Source organism: Stegastes partitus, unplaced genomic scaffold (assembly GCF_000690725.1).
Source record: "Stegastes partitus isolate 25-593 unplaced genomic scaffold, Stegastes_partitus-1.0.2 Scaffold622, whole genome shotgun sequence".
Lineage (NCBI taxonomy): Eukaryota > Metazoa > Chordata > Actinopteri > Pomacentridae > Stegastes > Stegastes partitus.
Window position 1 is genome coordinate 81,526 of NW_007578353.1, and position 22,766 is coordinate 104,291.

General features: G+C 40.4%; 1 protein-coding gene across 1 annotated transcript in view; it reads right to left on the bottom strand.

The window, feature by feature from the left end:
* LOC103363007 (calcium-dependent secretion activator 2-like) overlaps window positions 1–22,766 on the bottom strand; it is a gene marked incomplete at its 3' end in the record, with an annotated part of 161,414 nt that overhangs the window by 80,502 nt on the left and 58,146 nt on the right. The window contains exon 2 of the mRNA XM_008289577.1: window positions 20,931–21,044. Coding sequence (XP_008287799.1) covers window positions 20,931–21,044 — 114 coding nt within the window. The remainder of the gene's footprint in view (window positions 1–20,930; window positions 21,045–22,766) is intronic.

Sequence of the window (22,766 nt, forward strand, 5' to 3'; positions counted from 1 at the left end):
GTCCCCCAGAGGATGGACCACTACACCATATTTTGCAGGTTGGGCAGTACAGATTGGCTCTGATAACAGGTGAGGCGATTGTTGGTATTTCTTAAAAATGTCTTTTTTTTTTTGTTCTGTTACAAATCTGTGATAGTCTGCTGCAAGTCGCTTTGACTTATTCCCCCGCTACACTCGACTGAGCACTGTGAGGCTCCCGTTACCTGCTTCGTTTAACTGCACTAATGTTTCCTGCATGTTTTATCAGAGACTGCACTGAATTACAAGGCTGATTTGTTTATGGATGTTTTAATATTCTTCGTGCACTTTATTAGTTATTCCATTTTGGTAATGGTGTTTACCAAACTTCAGAGTTCTGGCTGTTTCCTGCAATCACATAGTGACATCACATCTCATTCGAAACGGCAAACACTGTTGATGCCGATACCATGCTCGAGTAAAATCATATGAGGCATCAAATCACTTTGGTGAGGGGTCAGCAGACTGCTTCATTTGGGAGGTATAGGTTAGTATCTCTGTGTGATTATGCATGCGCTGTTGACCGGTCAGTAATAAAGTCACCACTCGTCCCTGCTGCTGGCTGTGGACCCGCCATCCATGGAGAGTCTCAGCCCCTTTGTACTGCCCTCTTGTAGGAAAGGGGTGGACAGCTTATTACACAGGTTTCTCTTTTTCATTTGTTACTGTCAGACTAAACAAATATCACCTCGGACAGATCACTGTGTAACAGCATCGTGTTTATGACAATACAGACAGACGCCCACTGGGACACTTATTATTCGGTGTGGCTAAGAATTGAGGGTGTACCTAAATTATATGCTGCTGCAGCTAAATGAAAAAGTTGGGTACACCAGTCTGTATGAAACCCTTTTATAGCATATTTTAGTAATTTTGCAGTGCACCACATTACAGAGGCACATTCAGACTAAAACACAATCATTAAACAAATGTTTTAGCTGCCTGTTAGGGTTTGAGACCAGTCACATTTATAACTTAACAGCCCCGTAAGATATAGTGTAACTGATTGTCTTTTGTTAATTCAACTTATTTAAATGGTCTCTCTTGCCTCTTTGTGTTGAGAAATACATTATTCTCACAGTCACTGCTAGTACTATAATAGGTGTTGGATTATTTTTTCTCTTTAAGACATTAATTTCTCCATGCACCTTCCAAGTAAATGAAAAAAGAAGAAGCTCATTTGGTTGGTCTCCACAGGGACTGGAAATGTAACAATTTGGACAAATTAACAGAATTAGTACCAGCAAGTGATCATGTGTCTGTATTGACATTCACGGTGAGAATATAAAAATCTGTGCCTTCAAGTGAACGATCAAAAGAAAGGAAAGCAGATTTTTGGTTGCTGGTATAGTGGAAGAAAAAAGATCTAATCGGCTAATCCAGTTCAATTGAAAAAAACAAACACCTGGATTCATTAAATAAGAGTATCAATACTGAGGAGCAAAAGATTCAAAGTCCCCCACAAAACGCAACCGTTGCGCTATTGTTCATTACCATTTCTTATGTCAATATTCAGCAGAGACAACAGCAAGTGCTTTCACAACTAGAGATTGACGAGGTACAACCGCGATGCTACGACAAGGGGGAGTCAGGATGACAGGTCAGTGGGGAGGCACATCCGTCCTCCCCACTGACAGAGATTGGATACCAAGCTCCAATAAGCACAGAGACCCTTAACACAAGGGCTGCTGACCTGAGAATGAAGATAATGAACAGGATGGAAAGTTGGCACCCCTGGAGCCGACTACCACAGCTGAGTACCCTCTGAAAGTCTGCTGGAAGATGAATGCAGCGCTACAAACTATCCCTACTACAACCATCACAGAGACCAACCAGCTGATGTACGCCACAGCAATAATGAGCCAAGAGATGCTCAGCTATAGGATGAACAGAATAAATAACAAAGAGCAATGTCCCTCATGGAGGAGGAGGCGAGAGGCCATGGTCAAAGAGGTGCAGAGAGAAGTTAAATCTCAGAGCTTCAGAAAGTTGTGGGGAAGAAAGGGCTTCCCGGGAGCCAGGAGAATGAACGGGGCAGGGATCTCCAACTCCGGTCCTTGTGAGCTACTGTCCTGCAGGTTTTAGATGTTTCCGTACTGCAACACACCTAACTCACATTCATGGATCATTAACAGACTCGTGTAGAACTTGACAACAAACTGTTGGAGATCCATTCATTTGAGCCAGGTGTGTTGCAGAACAGAAACATCTAAAACCTGTAGGACAGTAGCTCACGAGGACCGGAGTTGTAGATCCCTGAAACAGGGTATTCTCCACGAAACCATCCGGTGTACTCTCAGTGGCAGGGTCAGAACATGAACATAGATCCACCCAGAGCTGAGGCTGATTATAAAGGACCCCCATCAAACTAATGGTCCAATAACCTGCCTCTGTACAACATGGAAGCTCCTATCAGGCATCATAGCGGCTAAGATGAATAGACACATGGCCCAATACATGAATGGTACCCAGAAGGGAATTGGTAGCAATTCCAGAGGAGCCAAGCACCAGCTACTGGTAGGCAGAGCAGTCACCCAAGACTGTAAGACCAGACAGACCAACCTGTGCACGGCCTGGATTGACTATTGACATATACCAAGGCGATGTACAGGATGCATTGTGTACAGGAACATTTGTACTGACTATGGGCTGGAAGTCCCAAAGTCGAAGTGGAAGGCACCTCCCAAAGTGGTGGAGAATGATCGAGCTAAGATCCTGTGGGACTTCCAGATCCAGACTGACAAGATGGTGGTGGTTAACTAACCAGACATTGTGTTGGTAGACAAACGCCACAAAAAGGCAGTGGTGGTGATAGGTGGGGCAATATCAAGCCATTTTCTTGGCAATACCAATTGTCAAAAACATACCTTAAAAACATACCAATTGTCAAAAACACACCATATGTGTTGATGGATAAAAGGAAGGTAAATAGCTCAGTCACCCAGGGGGCCTCTATGTTGCCTCACTAACTGTAGTCTGCACATTAGAAAGTCTTTGATCCCTGTAAACATGGGGGCATCCACCTGCATGCCCTCCAGCATATCTGTCAGCAGTCTGGGCATGATAGTGTTGAAGGTACTTGAGAAATCGAAAAATATGATCTGCACCATACTGTTAGATCTGTCCAGGGAACAGTAGATCTTCTGCAGTATGTATAATATTGCGGCATCCACACCTGCACATGGCAGATATGCAAACTGCAGAGGGTCTCATGCTTTGCTCACCAGTGGTACACAGTGTACTAAAAGCAGTCTCCAACCAGAGGTTAATGCCATCGGCCTGAAGTCTTCAGAGACTGAGGACTACCTCACCATCGCATTGGTACCAGGCACGTTTTCCAAAGCATGTGAACTTCCGAGGTGCAGACTCATGTAAAAAATGTGGAACACTCCACATAGCTGGTCAGCACACGCCTTCAGCAACCCGGGGGCTGATGCCGGATAAAAATAACTGCTTTGAATACACTGCCGAGATTCATTTGATCAGTTGTTAGCAGCTTTAATGCATCAGTGCTTCTGTGGGAACATCTGGTAGTACAAAGCTTAGGTAAGACAACATCAAAACATCTCTTACAGTCTTCTGTGCATCTACAGTAAAGAGAAAAAAATATGAGTAGAGAATGTTTAAATAAACATGTAAAGAATTGTATTTCGATCTATATAGAAGAAAGCGCTCGCATGTGCCTTTCAAACGCACTCCCCCTCAGTTGAGTGTAAATCCACTTTCATGCTGCATTAGCAGGCTTCCATGTGAAACTTGTATCAAAGCAAAAAGACACAGACAGACACAGGCCTCCCACTCACGCACTGAGGAAAACTGAGGAACGCATGCATGCCCGGAGGCTGAGTGATGTGTTCACGCTTTCTCTATATATGACAGGTGTGTTTGTTTGAAAGGTGAAGACAAACAGCTAATCAGACATTCAGTTGCGGTTTGTGTGACATTTATATGATGTTTCTAGATGAGACAGAAATGTTTACACTCAGCAGTTTGCAGTCTTCAGTACAGTGCTACTTTATTTTTGCCACCATTAATACAGTAACTTCTCACAATGTGGTAGGAACTTTTATTTACCTAAACTACAAAGAGAAACATTCATGCTTACTGTATTAAAAATACAGGCCTCACAGTAGACAATGCCACCAAAGTCTGTACAGTTCTTTCATTTCTGATCTTCAAATTTATTGTATTTTTATTTGCCTCATATGTTTACCAGTACTGTTGATGATGGACACAATGCTCTTCAGCACGGATGACCAGTGTTCCACTAATTCTGGAGAGATCTTCTGTCATTCTGCAGGTACATTTTTTTGGCTACACTTTGCTGGTGGGGTTGTGTTGCTCCACCTTTCAATTTTCCAAAGGTGTTCTATTGGATTCAAGTCAGGCGACATACTTGGTTGGGTCAAAGTTTTAACTTTTTCCTTGTTTTGAAACTCTTGTGTGATTTTGGCAGTATGCGTTGGATTGCTATATTTGAATACTCCTCTTCTGCCAAGCTTCTGCAGACTGCAGATTTAGTCGGCTAGTATTTTGGTATATCCACAGATATTTATGGTGCCGTCTATAAATGTCATCCCCCCCCACATCTTTTGCAATCCTACAGCCCCATATCGTCACCTTTATGCTTCACTGTCAGGACTATACATTCACTGTGGTGGTTCGGGCCAGGTACACACCATACACACAGGACCACACCAAAGCTTAATTTTGCAGTTTTGTGACAAGCAAGGTTTTGGCACCGAGAAATGAAATTGAAATTAAGCACCACTATCCTTTAAACTGTCTGAGCTGTCACAGAAACTCTAATTTTCATTGATAACCCCTATGTCAAATCTGAAGCAACTGACCAAGGGGAAGCTTTTTCTTGCTCCTTCCCATTGTCGCAAAGTGCTTATTCAAAGAAAACCTAAAGGAACGTTGGATTGTCTGTTTAAAAGCTGTAAAGTTTGTAAAGATAATGTATGTTGTGAATTGCCGCAATACTAATAAAACTGAATTTAATTGAATTTTTCAGAGCTAGGTTGTGCCGTAGCACACTGTTCATGGCATCATTTCCTGAAGAACAGTCTGATTAGTGGCAGTCTCACGTCTTCTATACCTCCTCATTACAGTTGCAACTGATTTTCACAGATTTTTAGTTGGTTCCAGGACTGATTTCTTAGCAAAGAACTTAAAAATGTACATCTTTTTACATATGTTATAGTACTACATGTTTCAAAATCAACTGAGATTGTAGCAACAGTGGCTTATCTATGTCCACCTAAAGGCCTGATTATATATAATAATGTTGTTAACCTGGGCTGCAAGATGGCTCGGTGGTTAGCACTGTCGCCTCGCAGCTAGAAGACCCCTGGATAGGACTCCCAGGATCTTTCTGCCTGGAGTTTGCATGTTCTCCGAAAACATGCTGAGGTTAATAAGTGATTCTAAACTGTGTGAATGTGAGTGTGCTTGGTTGTCTGTCTCTAAGTGTAGCCCTGTGATAGACTGGTGACCTGTCCAGGGTGTCCCCTGTCTTCACCCTGAGTCAGCTGGGATAGACTCCAGCCCCCCCGTGGCCCTAGTGAGGATTAAGCAGTGCATAGCTAATGGATGGATAGATGGATGGATGGATGGATATATGGATGTTGTTAACCTGAGGTTGGGACATTGAAGGGGGTTGCAGTGTAACTACCTAAGTAGCTTTCAGATGACCTAAGAGTCAAAATGCAACAGTGTTATTCCTCTGAGAAAAGTGTTGTAGTTTACAGGTCTGGACAACTTTGATGTCTTCCAATTATTTGATTTTTTAGAGTTGGATTTGGCATTTAGATCGATTAGGAATTAGGAAACGTCGGACATTAACTATAAATTTACACTAAAAACTAACTAACTAAATAAAGTTCAACTGCGATTCATGTTTAATTTATTAATAAATATTTTAAGGCTTTCAGCATATCACTCCACAAGATAAGAGATTTTGAAGTTTAACATGTAAATGTTGGAAATTCGGTGGAAATTCTTTGATCACTGTTTGTTTTTTCAAAACTTAAAAACATTTCTCATGAACTCTTAAAAAGTCTCAGGCTTAGGAGACCTGATCCAAGATTTTTCAGTCAGAAAGTATACATTTTTTATATAACACACTTTTCAACTGGACTTATTTTCCACAACTGTTGACCCTGTGATGATGTTGACTTTTGACTTGCTTTTGAACCAGTGATCTCTTGCCTTTGTTTACCCACCACTGTTATATTTTCCGTATTGATTAAAGCTGTGATAATAACTGCAAGCTTCCATTGTCAAACAAGTCTTTACTAAGAGCAGTCTAATGCTGAACACTACCAGCAGATGTGAGGTCAGAGGCTGACAGAGAAAAATCCTCCATTATAGTACAGAAAATCTGGGAGCTGGACCCACTTACAGTCGAAGCAGCAGCAGTGTCCTGCTGGGCTCCAGAAATGTCACACGCCTGAAGCACTGGACTCCAGCTGCTTTAAAACACTAAATTACAGGTCACACACCTGCAACTCCAGGACTAAAACATGCCCTTCATAAATATAAATTGCCGCTATTTGATAGAACTGGTGTGTTTTTTTCTGCATGGGATTACTGAAGGCAAGATATCTCTAATAATTCTAGGTGCCCTTTTCCATAGTGATTCATGTTAACCCTCTGAATCCCCAAACGCGCTGGCAGGTTTGAAAGGCATTTAATCTTTAAATAACTCAAAAAAATGTAGCATTTATCAGAGCTAGAAATAAGCATTCATGCTATAAAAGCAGCATGAATCATAGGATGTTCAACTCCCCATTGGACCTTGAACATGAGTGAGGAGCGAGTCTGTTTGTCTAATCTAAGCTTGAAACTGTCCTCTTTCATCAAAATGACTTCTCTACATGTCAAACTGCAAACAAATACAACAAAAATTAAAAAAAAAAAAAAAAAAAAAGTCACCAAAAACAATTGTTTGCAACTGATGCTGTAAAAAACTAATAAGTCTGTGACTGAGAGTCATGACTGACTCAGGTCCAACCAAGAGCCACGTGACATACTTGTTTAATAAAATAGATATAGCATGGCTCAGTAATGATATACAGATGAGCAAGTTGTCAGCATGTTGTTCAAAGATACCCTCAGCATGGTTAAGTATCCCTCTAGAGCTACTGTGCAGTGAGTACTGTGAAAATGCTGCGTTTGTAGAGGCTGTCAAAAATGTAAGTATAAATAAAAAAGAAAAACTATCTAGAGTGTGTAGAGTCACATTTTTTCAGTATTGGTAACCCTAATAGATACTGTATATATACACTAAGAGTCTAAGCTCATAGTTATAAAGAAAACATTTGCTCGGTTGCATTATAAAAGCTAACTTAAGAAGCCCAACTTTAATTGAAGAAAAGCCAGAGTTGTTTAAGCCCAACAAAACATAAGAAAAAGCCCCTGTTGCATTCCATTGACTTTCTTTTATACAGTAATTTTTGAAGCCAAATTCAAATCAGCATCTAACCCATTATGGCTGCATCCATCTCAAGGGGTGGTCTTGAGCTTCACTGTCCAGGAGAGGTCAGAGGCCAAATACCTTCAGAACTTAATTTGAGTCAAGTTCTTAAATGTGCAAATCCTCTTGGTAGATATCTATGACGATCATAGATCTAAAACACCAATAAATAGATGATTAAACATCAAACATGATGTGTTTATATCACATGGTTCCTAAGATGATCATAATATAAGACTATAACTAAGAACACAAGCATATGCATTCAACGATAAGTCTCTTGGTTGTGCATCTTCCACAAACACTTCAGATTCAATGTGTTCTTCAATACTGGTCCTACTCAGCCTGGTATGATGGATTGAGTCTAGATCTTGTGTGTATGTCCGTTATCAGGTTCTGGTGGAGGTGGGAGACATCCAGTTGTCTCCAAGAGGGCTGGAAGTGCTCATTCTGTAGTAAACATCTGATCTGCAGATGTTCCATTTAGGTGTGAGTTTTGGGTTCTTCTGAAAACGGTTTCGTACCAAATTTACAACTGTGGGAAAGGGTCTCTGGATTCTCTTTGTGTTGCTTTGGAATGTTCTGCTACCCAGTCCGTTACAGGTATAAAGTAGTATATGTTTTTGGATTAAATTCATGAGACGTTTCATTTACTCAACATGTTGAAACCCAGCCCTTCTCCTAATGAGATCATAGGGGACAAGCATGCATTAAATCACGAATAAAAAGTAAGCAATCCCTGTTGTTGTTGTTGCCAACATGTCTGAAGTTTCCTAACTGCCATCATGACTGCAGTAAATTCATGTGGAAAAAACAACAACTGTGTAGGTTTTCTCCCACTGTTAACATAAAATTAAATCACCTCCTCTGTATCTGTAATCCATCACATTACAACTCCACGCTGCAAAAAGCAAGACAGAGGCAATTAAGACTACTTCATCTCTCAATGGACCAACTGATGGATGAAGATTTCATTTCCTATTGCTCCCCCAAGTCTCTCTCACACACTCACATACATACACAGCACAGTGTGCCAAGAAAGACATGAATACCAAAAGACATCTTTGTGGTCAGAGCAGGTCAGTAATAAACACGTCTGAAGCGACTGGCCAATAAATGTTTTATCATCACGCTGTCATTGAGATGAACAGGTAATTATCTAAATAAATGAGAGGGTAGTCCTGTCTGCTGATTACAGACCAGTGCTACTCAATTGACTGGCAATAAGCATGCTTTTCATTCATTTCAACTTTACAACTTTGACTTCACATTTATTATGAAAGTATGAAATCGAGCAGATTAAAGCTTCTGAACCCTGCCTTCAGAGGCATGCTATTTTAAAAAATAGAACTGCCAAAATGACACTACAGTGGTGAGTCAACAATCCGACACTAAATGTAAAACCTTTTTGTCGGATAGCAAGGCTGTCAGATTGTCAAGACGGAAGTCGAGATACAAGGATGGCTTGATGCTTGAAGGGTCATTTGTTGTTAATATATATTGTTCATAGTTGTTATAATAACTAGTGTGTTGTTAGAACACTATGCATCACTAGATTTCACGCACAATTAACCGGTGCGATTTTGCACGTTCCGGCCACTTCCACCCCATCCGAGTGCACCCCTGGGGTGGAAGTGGTGCTATTCTAAACTGGTATGTGGAACACACATGCCAGTTTAGAACAGCGGTCACAGTTCTGTTTCCACCAAGGGTGGTGGTGGCGGCGGCGGCGGGGGAGTGGCAGATACGCTCCACTGTTACCATCCGTGTTTACTTCCGTAAACACTGAGCAAACTCGCTGTGTGTGACGTTGTGTCCTCTTCTGCGCATGCGGGACACTTTTGGGTCGTATGAAGTTCACACAGCAGATCACATACAAGTCGTATTTAATTAGAAATGTGAACCAACTCACAAAAAAATCGGATTTCACAAAAAAATCTGAATTAACCATTAAGTCTTGTAGTCTGAACGCAACCAATCTGTCGGATTGTTCAGTCAGATAATACACCGTTATCCTTATTTGTGACATAAAATGTCATGTTGGAGTCTGAATCCAAGGCTGTCAGTATGTTAAGGCTGTTTTTTATGGGTTTCGCTGGTTATTCCTAAAAACCTGTTGGATAGCAAGGTTTTCGGATTGTTAAGAGTCGGATTATCGAGTGACGACTGTATATATCATAGAAAGAAACTTAAAAAAGGCACAATCATTGCATCTTCAACTTTCCAATGGTCCTTAAACTACTAATGTGTGACTATGGGTTTCAAAGGGAACTAACAGAAAATCTTACTTTACTGTTCTACATGTCTCATTAAAAATGTCAACAATACATTGTTTGCTTTAAACTGGGGATGTAAAAAAACAAAAAAAAAAAAAAAACCTCCACATTCAGCAGTGCAACTGAGAAACCATTACTGACTCAGCAATGACCAACAGGCATATGATAAAAATTAAGGGCCCGTTTGGCTGAACTGTGCTAAACTGCCGGCTGAGCAGATAGGTGACAAGTGTAGAAGCAAACTAAAAATGCAAGCAGTAAAACATCTCAAGTTTATCTAAAACTAAAAAAAAATCTAACTTTTGTTTTTTCCTGCTACAATTAATGGCAATATAACTTTCTAATACTGCACAAAGGAGGAGACTTCTAAAGTGTCTCTGCTGTGAGTCATGGCTGTGCCTTTTGCATGGAGGAGCAGAACTTTAGGTTGCAGTGAAAAATGAGCCCACAGTGAGTAAAAATGTAGCAGGAGCAAAGAAAAAAAAGCCAATGTTAATTGAATTCTATTTTATTTCAGTCTTGACAGTCTGTACATAGTTCAGTAAAGTTTGGTGGACAGTGCTGTTTTCATCAGGTATAAAGAAAACTGTGATCAACTAAAACAGCAAAAAGAACCTCTTGCATTGTTTCTGGTTAACATGTTCTTGGCATGCTTGTGTATAATAAAGGTTTTACTCCAAGAGGCCACCCTGTGTTTTAGGTTTTGAAAGACAAAAATAGATGGAGAACTGTGAGTCTTTTCTTACCACCCACCTGGACATGAAGTGAACAGTATTTGGAAACTCCCACTTTGAAGCTGTAGTTGAACTTAGTTTGTCCAGTTATTCTTTAAAACCAATGTTTGTTATTAATCTGTGAAAGTGAGATTTTTTTTCATCCAGTCAGCTGGTGAGGCTGTGGTTACATTTTCTTGAGCTCAATTATATTAGTGTAAACCGTAGCATTGGGTGTCATCTGTCAGATTTAAAACATTGTCAGACTTATCAACATTTCGTTATTACTTAGGTATCTGATCAAATATGCGGTGATCTTTAATAAATATTGCACTTGTTTTTGCAATTGTGGCCTTCCAAAGAAAGCAATCCTGAAATGAATTTATAAAATAGAACGATCTAAATCCTATTAATTTCTTTAAATTGTTCACTGCACACAGGCCTACTGCTCACGGAAAGACTTTGAACTAGACATGTCCCAAGTACAGTCATCAAATTTATTCATACCCTTCCCATTAAAGAAAAGGCAAAATTCCCGATAGTCACTCAAATAACTAGAAACATTGTGGTTGAAAATAATAATCTAAAAAAACAAAAAACTGTCCCAGACAAATTGGAGCACTTTGCTGATGAGCATTGGACCAAAGTACCTGTCAACAGGTGTAGAAGTCTGACTGAGAGTTACTGAAAACACTTGATTGCAGTGATTGGCTCAAAGGGTTGTTTAACAAAATGTTAGTTTTCGAGTCCCATCATGCTTGTTTGCTTGTGTTTTTTGTTTGTTTGTTTGTTTTAACATTTCTTTTGAACCTCAAAACCTTCAAACGCAATGTCATGATTTTTATTAAATTTTGATTTATTATTACTTTTGTCAATTTCAACTTATTTCAGTGACAGCTTTTTTTTTTTCCCTTCTTTAATGGGAGGGTATGAACACATATGAGGACGATCTGTACTGAGGCCCAACCAGGCAGATTTCAATAGATCATTACTATCTAAAATAAAGTTAATAAAAATAGGATCATTTCTGTTCTGAACTCTGCATCTTTCTCTCTCAATAGAAAAGATCAACACATCCAGGAAGCTGCATCTCATTTTAGCTGGCACTGATCACCACAGTTTAAAATGGCAAACTGCATCTGTGTTAAGTCATTTCAGCTGTCAGTAGTTAAGATAATTCCATTACTAATTTTATAACAAGCCAAAATAAGACTTGGATATGATCAGGTTTATGTGCTCATTGCAGCCTGCACACTGCTAAAGATAGTTTGTGATGTAAATGAAAGCATCCCTCTGTAACACTGCTGCACAGCCATGAGTCACCGTACTGATGAGCCCCACTTAGAGACAGAACGGTGTATGTAAGAAGATCAATAGGAGAGAAAATGAATAAACTGGCAATGAAACAACCCACTAGGAATATATTCTGGATAGAACTGTGTTTCTCTGGAGTTGGCTCAGGTGGTAGAGCAAGTCGGTCAATGATTGGACGGTCAGCGGTTTGATTCCGCCCTGTATCCTGTGTCATGGTCGTTGTGTCCTAAGGCAAGACACTTTACCCACCTTGTGTGAACGTGTACGAATGGATTGTTTGAGGTGGTGGTCGCAGGGGCCGTAGGCGAAGAATGGCAGCCACGCCTCTGTCAGGCTACAATCAAAGCTACCACCACTGGAATGAATGTGTGTGAATGAATAATTGACAGTGTAAAGCGTCTTTGAGTGTCTGGAAAAGCACTATGTAAACATGATCCACTATTATTATTATTATTATTATTCAGAGTCATGTTCACCAAAGCCACAGCCTTCACTTAGCCCCGCCCATGACAACTCTGATTGCTGAAGGAAACACAAACAAGCCAGAGTGTCTCCTCTTATAGTCGAATGATAGTATGGTGCAGCCTGGCCAATATGTTCTACAGAATCAAACTAGAGGTAGTGTGATGCTCTGGGCAATGTTCTACTGGGAATGCTTGGGTCCTGCATTCATGCGAATGTTACTTGGACAAGTACCTAAACATTGCTGCAAACCACATCTATGCTTCATGTTCAGAGAACTCCCTGATGGCAGTTACCTCTATAGCAGGATGATGCTTCCTGCTACACTGCAAACATTGTTCAGGAATGGCTTGACGAATGGGAAAAATAGTGTCTTTTACCTGTTTTAAGACTTTCGATTCCACCATTCCACTGACAAGAGGTAAATAAACTAATCTGATATTTGCAAAGTGTTCTTTTGTTTAAATGTATCAGTTATATTCATTCAGGTAGACAGTCATAAATCACCTGAAGTCCTTTCAGAGAAACTCCTGCCATAGCAATATTACTTACTGTGGGCAGCAAGCCTTTGCATCACACACAGTGGTCAGATGCTGCAGAAACCGAATGATAAATGGTCAGAATTATAGAACTCATCAGGCCCGGCATGTCACTGTGCAGCAATGCCAAAGAGCTGAGTTATGGACAAGATGCTAATTAGAAAAACAGCCGCACAGTCGTGCTGGTCTCCAGCACAGCAGCTTTTGGGTGTTAATTGATGAGAGTGATGGACAGAGAGGAGATAAGTGGTGTGGTACGAGACAGAGTTGACAGAATCAGCCATTAGGACTGCAGGACAGCCAGTAATAACAACTTATCAATTCATAGTCCCCTATGGAACACAATCATCCACAACACTCACTGTCAGTGTGGTCAGTAGGTGTGGAGAAGTCTTACTCATGTACAGAATGTAGGGCGGACAGGCTGACAATCATTCTTCAGTACCGCTCACACAGACACGAATACATATCTGCGGTACCTTGTTCAGAATTTTTCTGTCACAATATAGAGATGCCTGGAGGGTCTTGGCATCTTCACAACATGTCACAGTGCGAATGTCACTGGGGACTTGTAATATCATTTCCAGTATTTGTCATAAGCACCAAGCCTCTGACATTTTGTTTGACATTCTTGCTCTCCCACGTTCTACATTTGTTCCATTTAGTGTAGTAGAGGAAGGGCACAGCGTCCCCAACTTAGCCACTTGTCACATCTCACTAGATCTGAAAACTTTCAAGAGCCTGAGTGACTGTTTCTCATCTTCCATTGAACAGAGTACTCTGGAGCCACTACTGTTCAAAGAATTTGCAGATAACCCTTTTTCAACCGCCTATTTAGTGAGTCCCTTACTGCCCAGTAGACACACAACAATATGACTGATTATACAGGTCTTCTAATGACCAATAAATAGAACAACCCCCTACCTACTTAAAGCAGCTGTTACTTTTCCAAAAATATTCAGATAACATAGAACAGAAACTGTCCTAAGTCAAACCTAACACATGAAGCCTTTGTCATCATGTCTATCTCATCAGTACGGCTTGCCAGCTTGCTACTTTTCTTGATTTTGCTTTATTAGGGCAACTGCTTCGGTTACAAGTGGGACATGCAGTAGATGAGTCAACATGCATTTTTTTAACCCCACATTGCTCAATGTTCTTATCAGCTGTCCATCAGTTATTCTAACATCAACAGTTCAAACATAATTAGCTAACCATTGTAAAAAAAAAAACAAAAAAAAAAAACAAATCCATCCATCCATTAACTACACCCACTTTATCCTCTAGGGCATGGGTTCAAACTGTGTCCAATACACAGTCAGCCAAAATATGTTTTTTAAAAAAGGGACTAAACTCAATATTTGTTGAAAAATTAACTATAATTGTGCCCGTTTTCCTTTCTCTCCAGATATATAATGATAAACTTTTTCTTATGGAAACAAACTTCAGTTTTGCTTAAACATGGAATCTGAAACAAGCAAAGCATAAAGTTATGAACACATGAGAAATCAAAGTTCAAATAGAAGATACATCAGTGGTATTAGGCTCTTAATTGTATTTCAATGAATAAGCTCCTGTTTTCCATCTTTCGTTTGACCATTTTCTGTGAGGGATGGCTGAAATTTTCCCGAGGTGACTGGCAATATTAGCTTGCTAATGAATGTCGAGAGTTGCCAATGAATGTCAACAGAAGGGGGAGGAGACGCTTGCAGGTCTTCACTGATGCACCAACGCACTAGCAGAGCATTCTGGGATATGTTGTATTAGCAGTGCCAGCGGGCCAGCTCTAACAAACATCTGATATTATCTCGAGAGCCAAATATAATTACACTGTGGGCCGGATTTGGCCTGCAGGCCTGAGTTTGACACCTATGCTCTAGGGGTCCCGGGGAGACCTTGAGCGAGAAAGCTGTCTGAATGGTGGCCAGTTCATTACAGAGCTTGAAAAAAAAAAAAACAGTTCACATCTACTGGCAATCTAGAATCAGTTAACTTGCCATGCATGTCTTTGGACTGTGGGAGGAAGCAGAAGCACCTGCAAAAAACCCAAAACTCCGCATAGAAAGACCCTAGCCAACCAACAAAACCAGACCCTGTCATCTATACATATATACAACTTATAATGTATCAGGTTACACCAAAGCCTGAGTACAGCTCATTTATGCTGCTGTCTGACACAAGTCTGCTAAATCATATCTGGTTACTATACAGCTAAATGTGCAGTCTGTGAGTTATATTGTCCTCCCTTTTTTTTTTTTTTTTTTACTGCCTATGCTCATAGTCTGTCATCTGTCAGCCTTAAGGCAACAGCATCTTGTTGTAAGATCTGAATGAAACTTGCAAGTTTCAGATCTGAAGTGGCTCACCTCACAGAATGAAACACATCCAGCTTAGTGAGAAGACGCTAATGCAGCATCTTGTTGTACAGTTCCACTAAAAGAAAAAAAAGGCATTTACAATAATGATGTATTTGTGTGAGGAAGAAAATCTGCATGAAAACTGTGAAATCTTGTTGACTCTCAAGCTGTCTCTCCTCCTGTCGGATTTCCAGTTCAGAGTTTCTACCTCCTCTGCTGATGATTCACATCCATCGACACTACACTCTCCTCCACTGCTGATAATGATGGTGAATCTTGTTGGGTGGTGTTCTTTTTTATCACAGCCTTTTGCAGCGAGATGCACAGCCCAGTGTAAGGCAACATAGCGTGTACAATGTAGTCCTATAATGACAGTAAATTGAACCCAGCAGAGAACCTGTGTTACTAAGGGTGTCAGCTTGCCTACCCTTCTTTGCATCTTGCTGCAATGTAAATTCTTGCAGCCATGATATCTGCAGGGTACTTTTAATCTCAAAGAAGGTATATAAATGACTGTGTAAGGAATATGTTTAAATGAAAGAAAATCCTATTTTCTCCTGCATTAGTCAGCTCTTACATAAATAATGTATGTATTTATTGTGTGTGGCCTCAGGGCATGCCGCTCAGAACTAAATCTAGTATGTTTGCAGAAACTAAATGGCAGGTTTGAGTCCACAACAGAAGCACTACCACACTGTTTGCGATCGCTGCAGCATGCACAGCCCAATCAGAACTAGGTTTTGGAACACAATGGAGCACCATGGCTCAGAGGAATAACTTGCACCTACATACACAGATGTTTTTTTTTTCTTTTCTTTAACATTAGCTCATTTATGATCTTTAAATACACAGTCAGCTACAACCTGTGACAGTCATGAAGCCAACGTCACGATTCTATGCTTCTTTTGCAGCAGCTCCCACACTCATTGGATTTACTATCTTTAAACAGTCAATCGGGCAGATTTGGAGCAGGGTGAAAAGTCAAAAATAGATCACACCGTTCTCCACGATGACGACCCTCTTCCCTCATGTGGAACACCTGATGTGACTTCACACAATTCATGGTAAACAACTCAAATCCACAGCATTGTCATTACATGTGGACAGGGTGGTGATACTACATAAGTGATGCTCTGACACCAACACTGAAGTCTCAGGAGGACATCTGAAACACGAACAGTGTTTTGTGCCTGATCTCATCCGAACACTGATGTCCACTAAGGAGCACATGATGTAACGTTGATCATTTGGCCTGACGGCTTTCTGCAGCGAAACTAGCTCTGTCACAGAGAGATTCCATGAGATCTTCTCGTCTCACACTTGCTGGCAATTAAGGAGACGAGCTGCAAGCGGCTGATAAGATCTTCATCTTATACCAGATGATAGGCGCTTATAAAGCAGGGGAACACAAAACTGAGGGACGATAGAGGGAGAGATGCCGGCAGAGGAGTGAGAGATAACAGAGAGACAGGGTGTAAAAATGGGGAAAAAAGGAGTGAGGAAATTCACTGCAATCTCTTCTCACAGCTGTCCTCCCACAGTTTAGAGGTGGAAAGACAAGCTGACAGGGGAGGGTTTGTGTCAGTGTCTTTGGAAAAGCAAGAGGACAGGTTCCTATGCAAATACTGACAACCTTAGAGAAACACAATCCAAAAAGAAGGAAAAGAAAATATTGTGTGGCTTTAAACAATCCATCCATTCATCATCTATATGCCGCTTAATCCTCACTAGGGTCATGGGAGAGCTGGAGTTTATCCCAGCTAGCTCAGGGTAAAGGCAGGGGACACCTGGACAGGTCCCCAGTCCATCACAGGGCTTTCAACTACTTTTACGTAACGATTACATGATCCAAAATTCATGAGTAATTCTTCAGTAATGTCTCAAAAAAAACCTTAGTGAAAAAACTCATACTGAAGTGGTCAAGGGGGGGAGCAGAGGAAGTTAGGTAAAATTTTAAAAAAAAAAAAAAAAAAGGAAAAGAAAGAAAGATTGGTGACATTGAGCACCAATACAATAGAGAACAGCTGGTGGATCGATTTTCTAATCTGTTTCAGCCTGACGCTAGCAACAGATGAAATTACTTTGTGTCATAGGAGCTCAACAACCACTCTGTCACCAGAAGTGTGAAGGACGTCCAAGGCAGGACGCTTCCAGGGCCACAACCTAACAGTGGACAGTTTAAAGCCACAAAGAACCTTGAGACTATAGATTTAAGATTGCATCAGTACATTTGCTTGGAGATGATAAACCCTTAAGTGCATGTTCATTTTGCAAACTATGGTGCCATATAGAGTAAAACATATGACAAAGCAGGGTGCTTGTTTATTTTGTGTATGTTTTTTATGGTTTTGTTTTTGTTTTGGGGGCGGTAACTAAGTGACTGACTGATTACCTTATGACTGACAGATCGCCACCACATCGGCATGTGTAGTGTCCTAGAGTTCTCAGTCAGATTAACACTTTGCTCGCCATCATCCTCATTGCATTAGTCTATAATGCAGCACTCACAAAACCTGTGCCTAACCACGACACTGTGACTGTGCACATAGTGAATTAGAGTATCCATTTGCCACCACAGTTCAGGTCATTTACAGAGAATGTTCTCCTTCCAACACTTCAGAAAGTTACAGTAGAGATCTGCTTTGACAGTCCAACCCCGGGGGACAAAACCCTGAGGAACAACCACATCAATGTTGAAGTAAACAAGCATGCCACTGGTGCACCCACAGTAAAAAAAAAAAAAAATGCTGTTTGTTCTCTTAGTGGTAGCTGCAGACCCATCCCTTGTCAACAGCGATAATCCCCTGTATGAAGGTTGGATCATTCAGGATGCTGATGAATACAGAATGTGATGTTTTCCATTCTGCTCCACTTTGTGGTCCATGAAGAAATTAGAAATGCGCACCCAACCGTGGTTACAAAAATGAGTGGAACACAGGTCCTTAGGTCCTGCTGTTAATAGCATGGTGTCACACAACATCCTGACTCATGACAGTTGCTGCTCACACATGCATATGTGTGACCACGACATGCTCCAGCACATGCACTGTCTCAGAACTTTTTGATCACTTCTTGTGCAGCGTTACAGTTAGGGCTGAAGCATTTCCCTGAGCAACTCAAGGCAAAATTTTCTGCCTTGAGGCTTTGTTTAATCCATTATATACTGTACTATATATGCACGATACAGCGCGTTGTCTGCCTGTGTTCTGCCAGCACGGCCATTTCTGTTGCACAGCGTGCTCACTTCCGCTTTTGATGCTGGAATGTGCATGCCAAGCGTGGAATACAAGATGGAGATAGAGGCAGACAAAGAAGAAAATGATGAGTGGCAGGGATAGCAAAATAATATGCAAAGAAAACGACACATTACTATTAAATTAAGCTAAAGCAATTGAATGAAATAATGATTATTTTTATCTGATTACTTCATTAATCGACAGAATAATCAATAAAATACTCTATTATTAAAATAATTAATAGCTGCAGACTTCATAGATTTGCATCTATAGTAAACAATGGTGTAAAGCTATATCTAAACTATTTTAAGGCAGGACAGGATTATATTTACAGAAAGAATTATTAAGTATGTACAATGCCTATAAAAACTATTCTCCCACCTTGGAAGTTTCACCCTTTCATTGCTTTTATACATGAAATCATGATCAACATAATTTGGGTTTTTTGAATTTACAAAAAAAAAAAAAAAAAAACATTTTAATATCACAGTGAAAACAGATTTTTTACAAAATAATTTCAATTAATGAAAAATATTTCAGGTAAAGTAAATGATATTCACCCCCTTCAGGCCAGTATTTAGTAGATGCACCTTTGGCTTCAATCACAGCACTGAGTCTGTGTGGATAGTTCTCAATCAGGCTGGCACATCTGGACACAGCGATTCTTCTACATTCTTTTTTGCAAAACAGCTCAAGCTCTGTCAGGTTGCACAGGGATCGGGTGTGAACACCTCTTTTCAAGTCCAGCCACACATTCTCAATTGAATTGAGATCTGGGCTTTGACTTGGCCACTCCAGAACATTCACCTTGTTGTCTTTGAATCATTTCTGTGTACTTTGGGGTCATTGTCTTGCTGGAAAATAAAACTTCAAAGTCGTAGTTGTCTTGCAGACTGAGTCAGATTGTCCTCCAAGACTTGGTGATGTTTTTCAGCATTCATGTTGCCCTCTACCTTTACAGGCCTTCCAGGGCCTGCTGATGAGAAGCATCCCCACTTCATGATGCTGCCACCACCGTGCTTCACGTGAGAGTTGGTGTGTTTGTGGTGATGTGCAGTGTTTGGTGTTCGCCAAACATAGCGTCTAGTCTGATGACCAAAAAGCTACATTTTTGTCGCATCAAACTAAAGAACGTTCTTCCAGTTGACCTTGACCTCCCACATGGCTTTATGAGCTTTTTTTTTTTTTTTTGAACAGTGGTTTTCTCTTTGCCACTCTCCTATACAGCTTTGACTGGTGACGAACCCGGGCAACAGCTGTTGTATGTACAGTCTCTCTAATCTGAGCCACTGAAGCTTTTAAATCCTTCAGAGTGGTCGTAGGTGTCTTGGTGGCCTCCCTCACCGGTCTTCTGCTCTTGCTCAGTCACAGTTTGTGAGGACGGCCTGCACTAGGCAGATTTAAACAAGTGCCATGCTCCTTCCATTTCTTAATGATTGATTTACCTGAACTCTGTGGGATGTCCAGTGAGCTGGAAATCTTTTTGTAGTCATCTCCTGACTTACACTTTTCAATGATCTCTTCTCTGAGTTGCTTGGAGTGTTCTTTTGTCTTCATGTTGCAATTATAGCAGAGACTTGAAACATCAACTGCACTCAGGTGATCTCCATTTTACTAATGGTGACACTGCTGGCATCAGCTAGCTGGACCTCTGTTGAATTAAGTCAGTCACTTTAAAGGGGGTGAATATTTATGCAAACACTTACTTAAAACTATAGATTTGAATTAATGTACATTAGGTTGTAAAAATCTGTTTTCACTTCGATATCAAAGAGGGTTTTTTTTGCAAATTATTCTCAAAAAAGTCAAATTATATTGACCATGATTTCATTTATAAAAGCAATAAAACGGTGAAACATCCAAGGGGAAATACTTCTCTTCTCTGATAAACAAAAATTAATGTTCAGAGCTTTAATCAATGACATGAGAGGGAATAATAATTTTACATACTTCACATGCTAACTTAATGCTTATTACAGTTAATGTTTATATAATTTGTAGGTTACGTTGCCAAGTGAGTTTGCCAAGTTAAATAATGTTTTTCTGGAAAATTAGGTAGATGTCCCTTGTCCCCATACGCTGCTTTTTTCAAATGCATTTGCCAGCTGCTGCACACGCTCACCAACAGCCAATATAGGACTGCTGAATGTGAGCTTATGTTTGTGGGTGTATTGTAAGGTCTCCTATATCTCCTACCAGCCCCAGTCAGCTGCACAATGTAGAAAGAACATATCCCAGGAGCTACATGTCATCATTAATATCAATGAAATACATGAAATTTCACCACAGTTGCTGAATGCACAATGGGGAACCAGTGAAATGAACTGTCTGTTATTCTTAAAATAAATAATTCTTCAAATCTGTTCCACCTGTCTTTCTGTCTGTCAGTTTGCTTGCGGCTCACAAACAGAAAGAAATGAAGACGATGCCAGAGGAAAGCCCAATCCCCCTTAGACTCATAAAGCCAAAAATACATGGTTGTTTTTGTGAGGAAAGAAAAAAGAAGATTCTTTACAAGACACAAGATCATTGTACCTCATAGTAGCTTCTCACGGCATTACAGAACGCTTCATCTGCCACAATCTGCGTATCCCCGTTGAGGAAGGCCAGAAAACGATCCTTCACCGCCTGCAACTGCTGCTTGTTCACCTGAGAGCGAGAAGAGATGATGGAGGACAGAAATGAAGTAGAGTGCAGAGAGGAAAAATGAGAGGGGAGATGTTGGTAGAGAATAATCAATTAGAAAGGAAGAGCAGAAGATGAGCGGAAGGCAGGATGGATGAGAAGCAGAACAAAAGGACAAGATTAGAGTCATTGTTAAAGTGTGACAGAGTCTGACACCATCATTACAGAGAAGAGCGGGGTCTCATTATCAAACAAATATCTTTCATTAGGAGCATAGAACAACTGAGGAAGACCAGTTTGTCTTGTGGCACACGAACAGAGATTGTCAAAAGGACAGTAACAAAGATTCAGTTCACTCACTACATCACTGCCATCCCTTATCAGAGTTAATGGTGAAGTTTAAACCTAAATTTAAATTGAATCTCCCTGGCTTTGGTCTGTAATTATAATCATATAATCATTCAGCATTTCATTTTTGTTGCTTGGTGGGATGTAGAAACTGTGTGCTAATATAGCTAATGTATACATTTGCGAACTCAAGACAGTTACACAACCGAGCCTGTGATCTTAGAGAATACTGGTGGTGTGTGTCCTCAGCGATTAGCATGTCTTTGAGATGCTTGAGACTCTGAACAATCAAAATGGATGAAACCTTGGAAGACAAACTAAATGAGTCGCTGTTACATACGTTTCTCCTGTGATCTCAATATAAAATAAACAATTCAGTTTCTTTTCAACTTGTTCATAGCTTAATGAGCTCTCCTGACTTTAGGTCAAATGACAAAGAAATTCTATTTTTGAACTAAATTCTTTTAAAATCTTGATAAACCCGTTTCCAACAAACAATGACAGATGTAAAGACTGTCCCGTCAGTGTCACTCAACCTAGACAATAGGCTTGTGATAACAAAGACCAAGTTGCTACCCTGCAAGTCAAGACCAAGAATAAAAGTGAAGAAAGTCAATCACAGCAACATGAATGACACCAACAAGTCGAGGTTTGTATCTACCCTAAACAGAGAACAGGCAGGTGACATCAAAACAAATGGCATCTGCACCCTTTGGGAGAATTGTAAGGCACGTCTACACAAGGTGGTAACCGACTCTATATGTTACAAATATGCACGAGGAAGAAAACAACACCATGGTGGAACGAAAGCGATGAAAGAAAAGTCCAGCACCTTTCATAACTTAATGAAGCATAAGACACCTGAAACAAGGCTGGTTGATGAAAGCAAAAGAAATAAAGTAAACATAGTAAAGGGAACAGCAAAGAATGTGAAGTGGGAAACACTATGTCTGAAGCTTGAGCCACACCTGCAGGGAAACAAGAAGCTCAGCTTCTACTTGGCTAAACCCTACAAGAAAAGTAAGCTCAGAAAAAGCCTATAACACCAGACATTTAGAACAATTACTAACAGACCCATCAGACATCAATCCGCATAAAGAAATACACACAACATGTCAGATTCATGTATAGGTTACTAAAGAATAAGGATGTGCCAAAGAAAGTCAAGAAAGTGATACAATACTGAGGCACATTTGGTCTATGGAAGTGAGACTTCAAACATTATTAAGAACAACATAAAGAAACGAACACCTACAGATATGAAAGTGATACACATGATGAATGAAGTTAAAAGAATGAATAAAATCCAGAATGTGGACCTTTGCACCCAGCTACAAATGACACCAATAGCAGAAAAGATCTAAAGGAGCCAGATCCAGTGGTGTGGACATGTTAGAC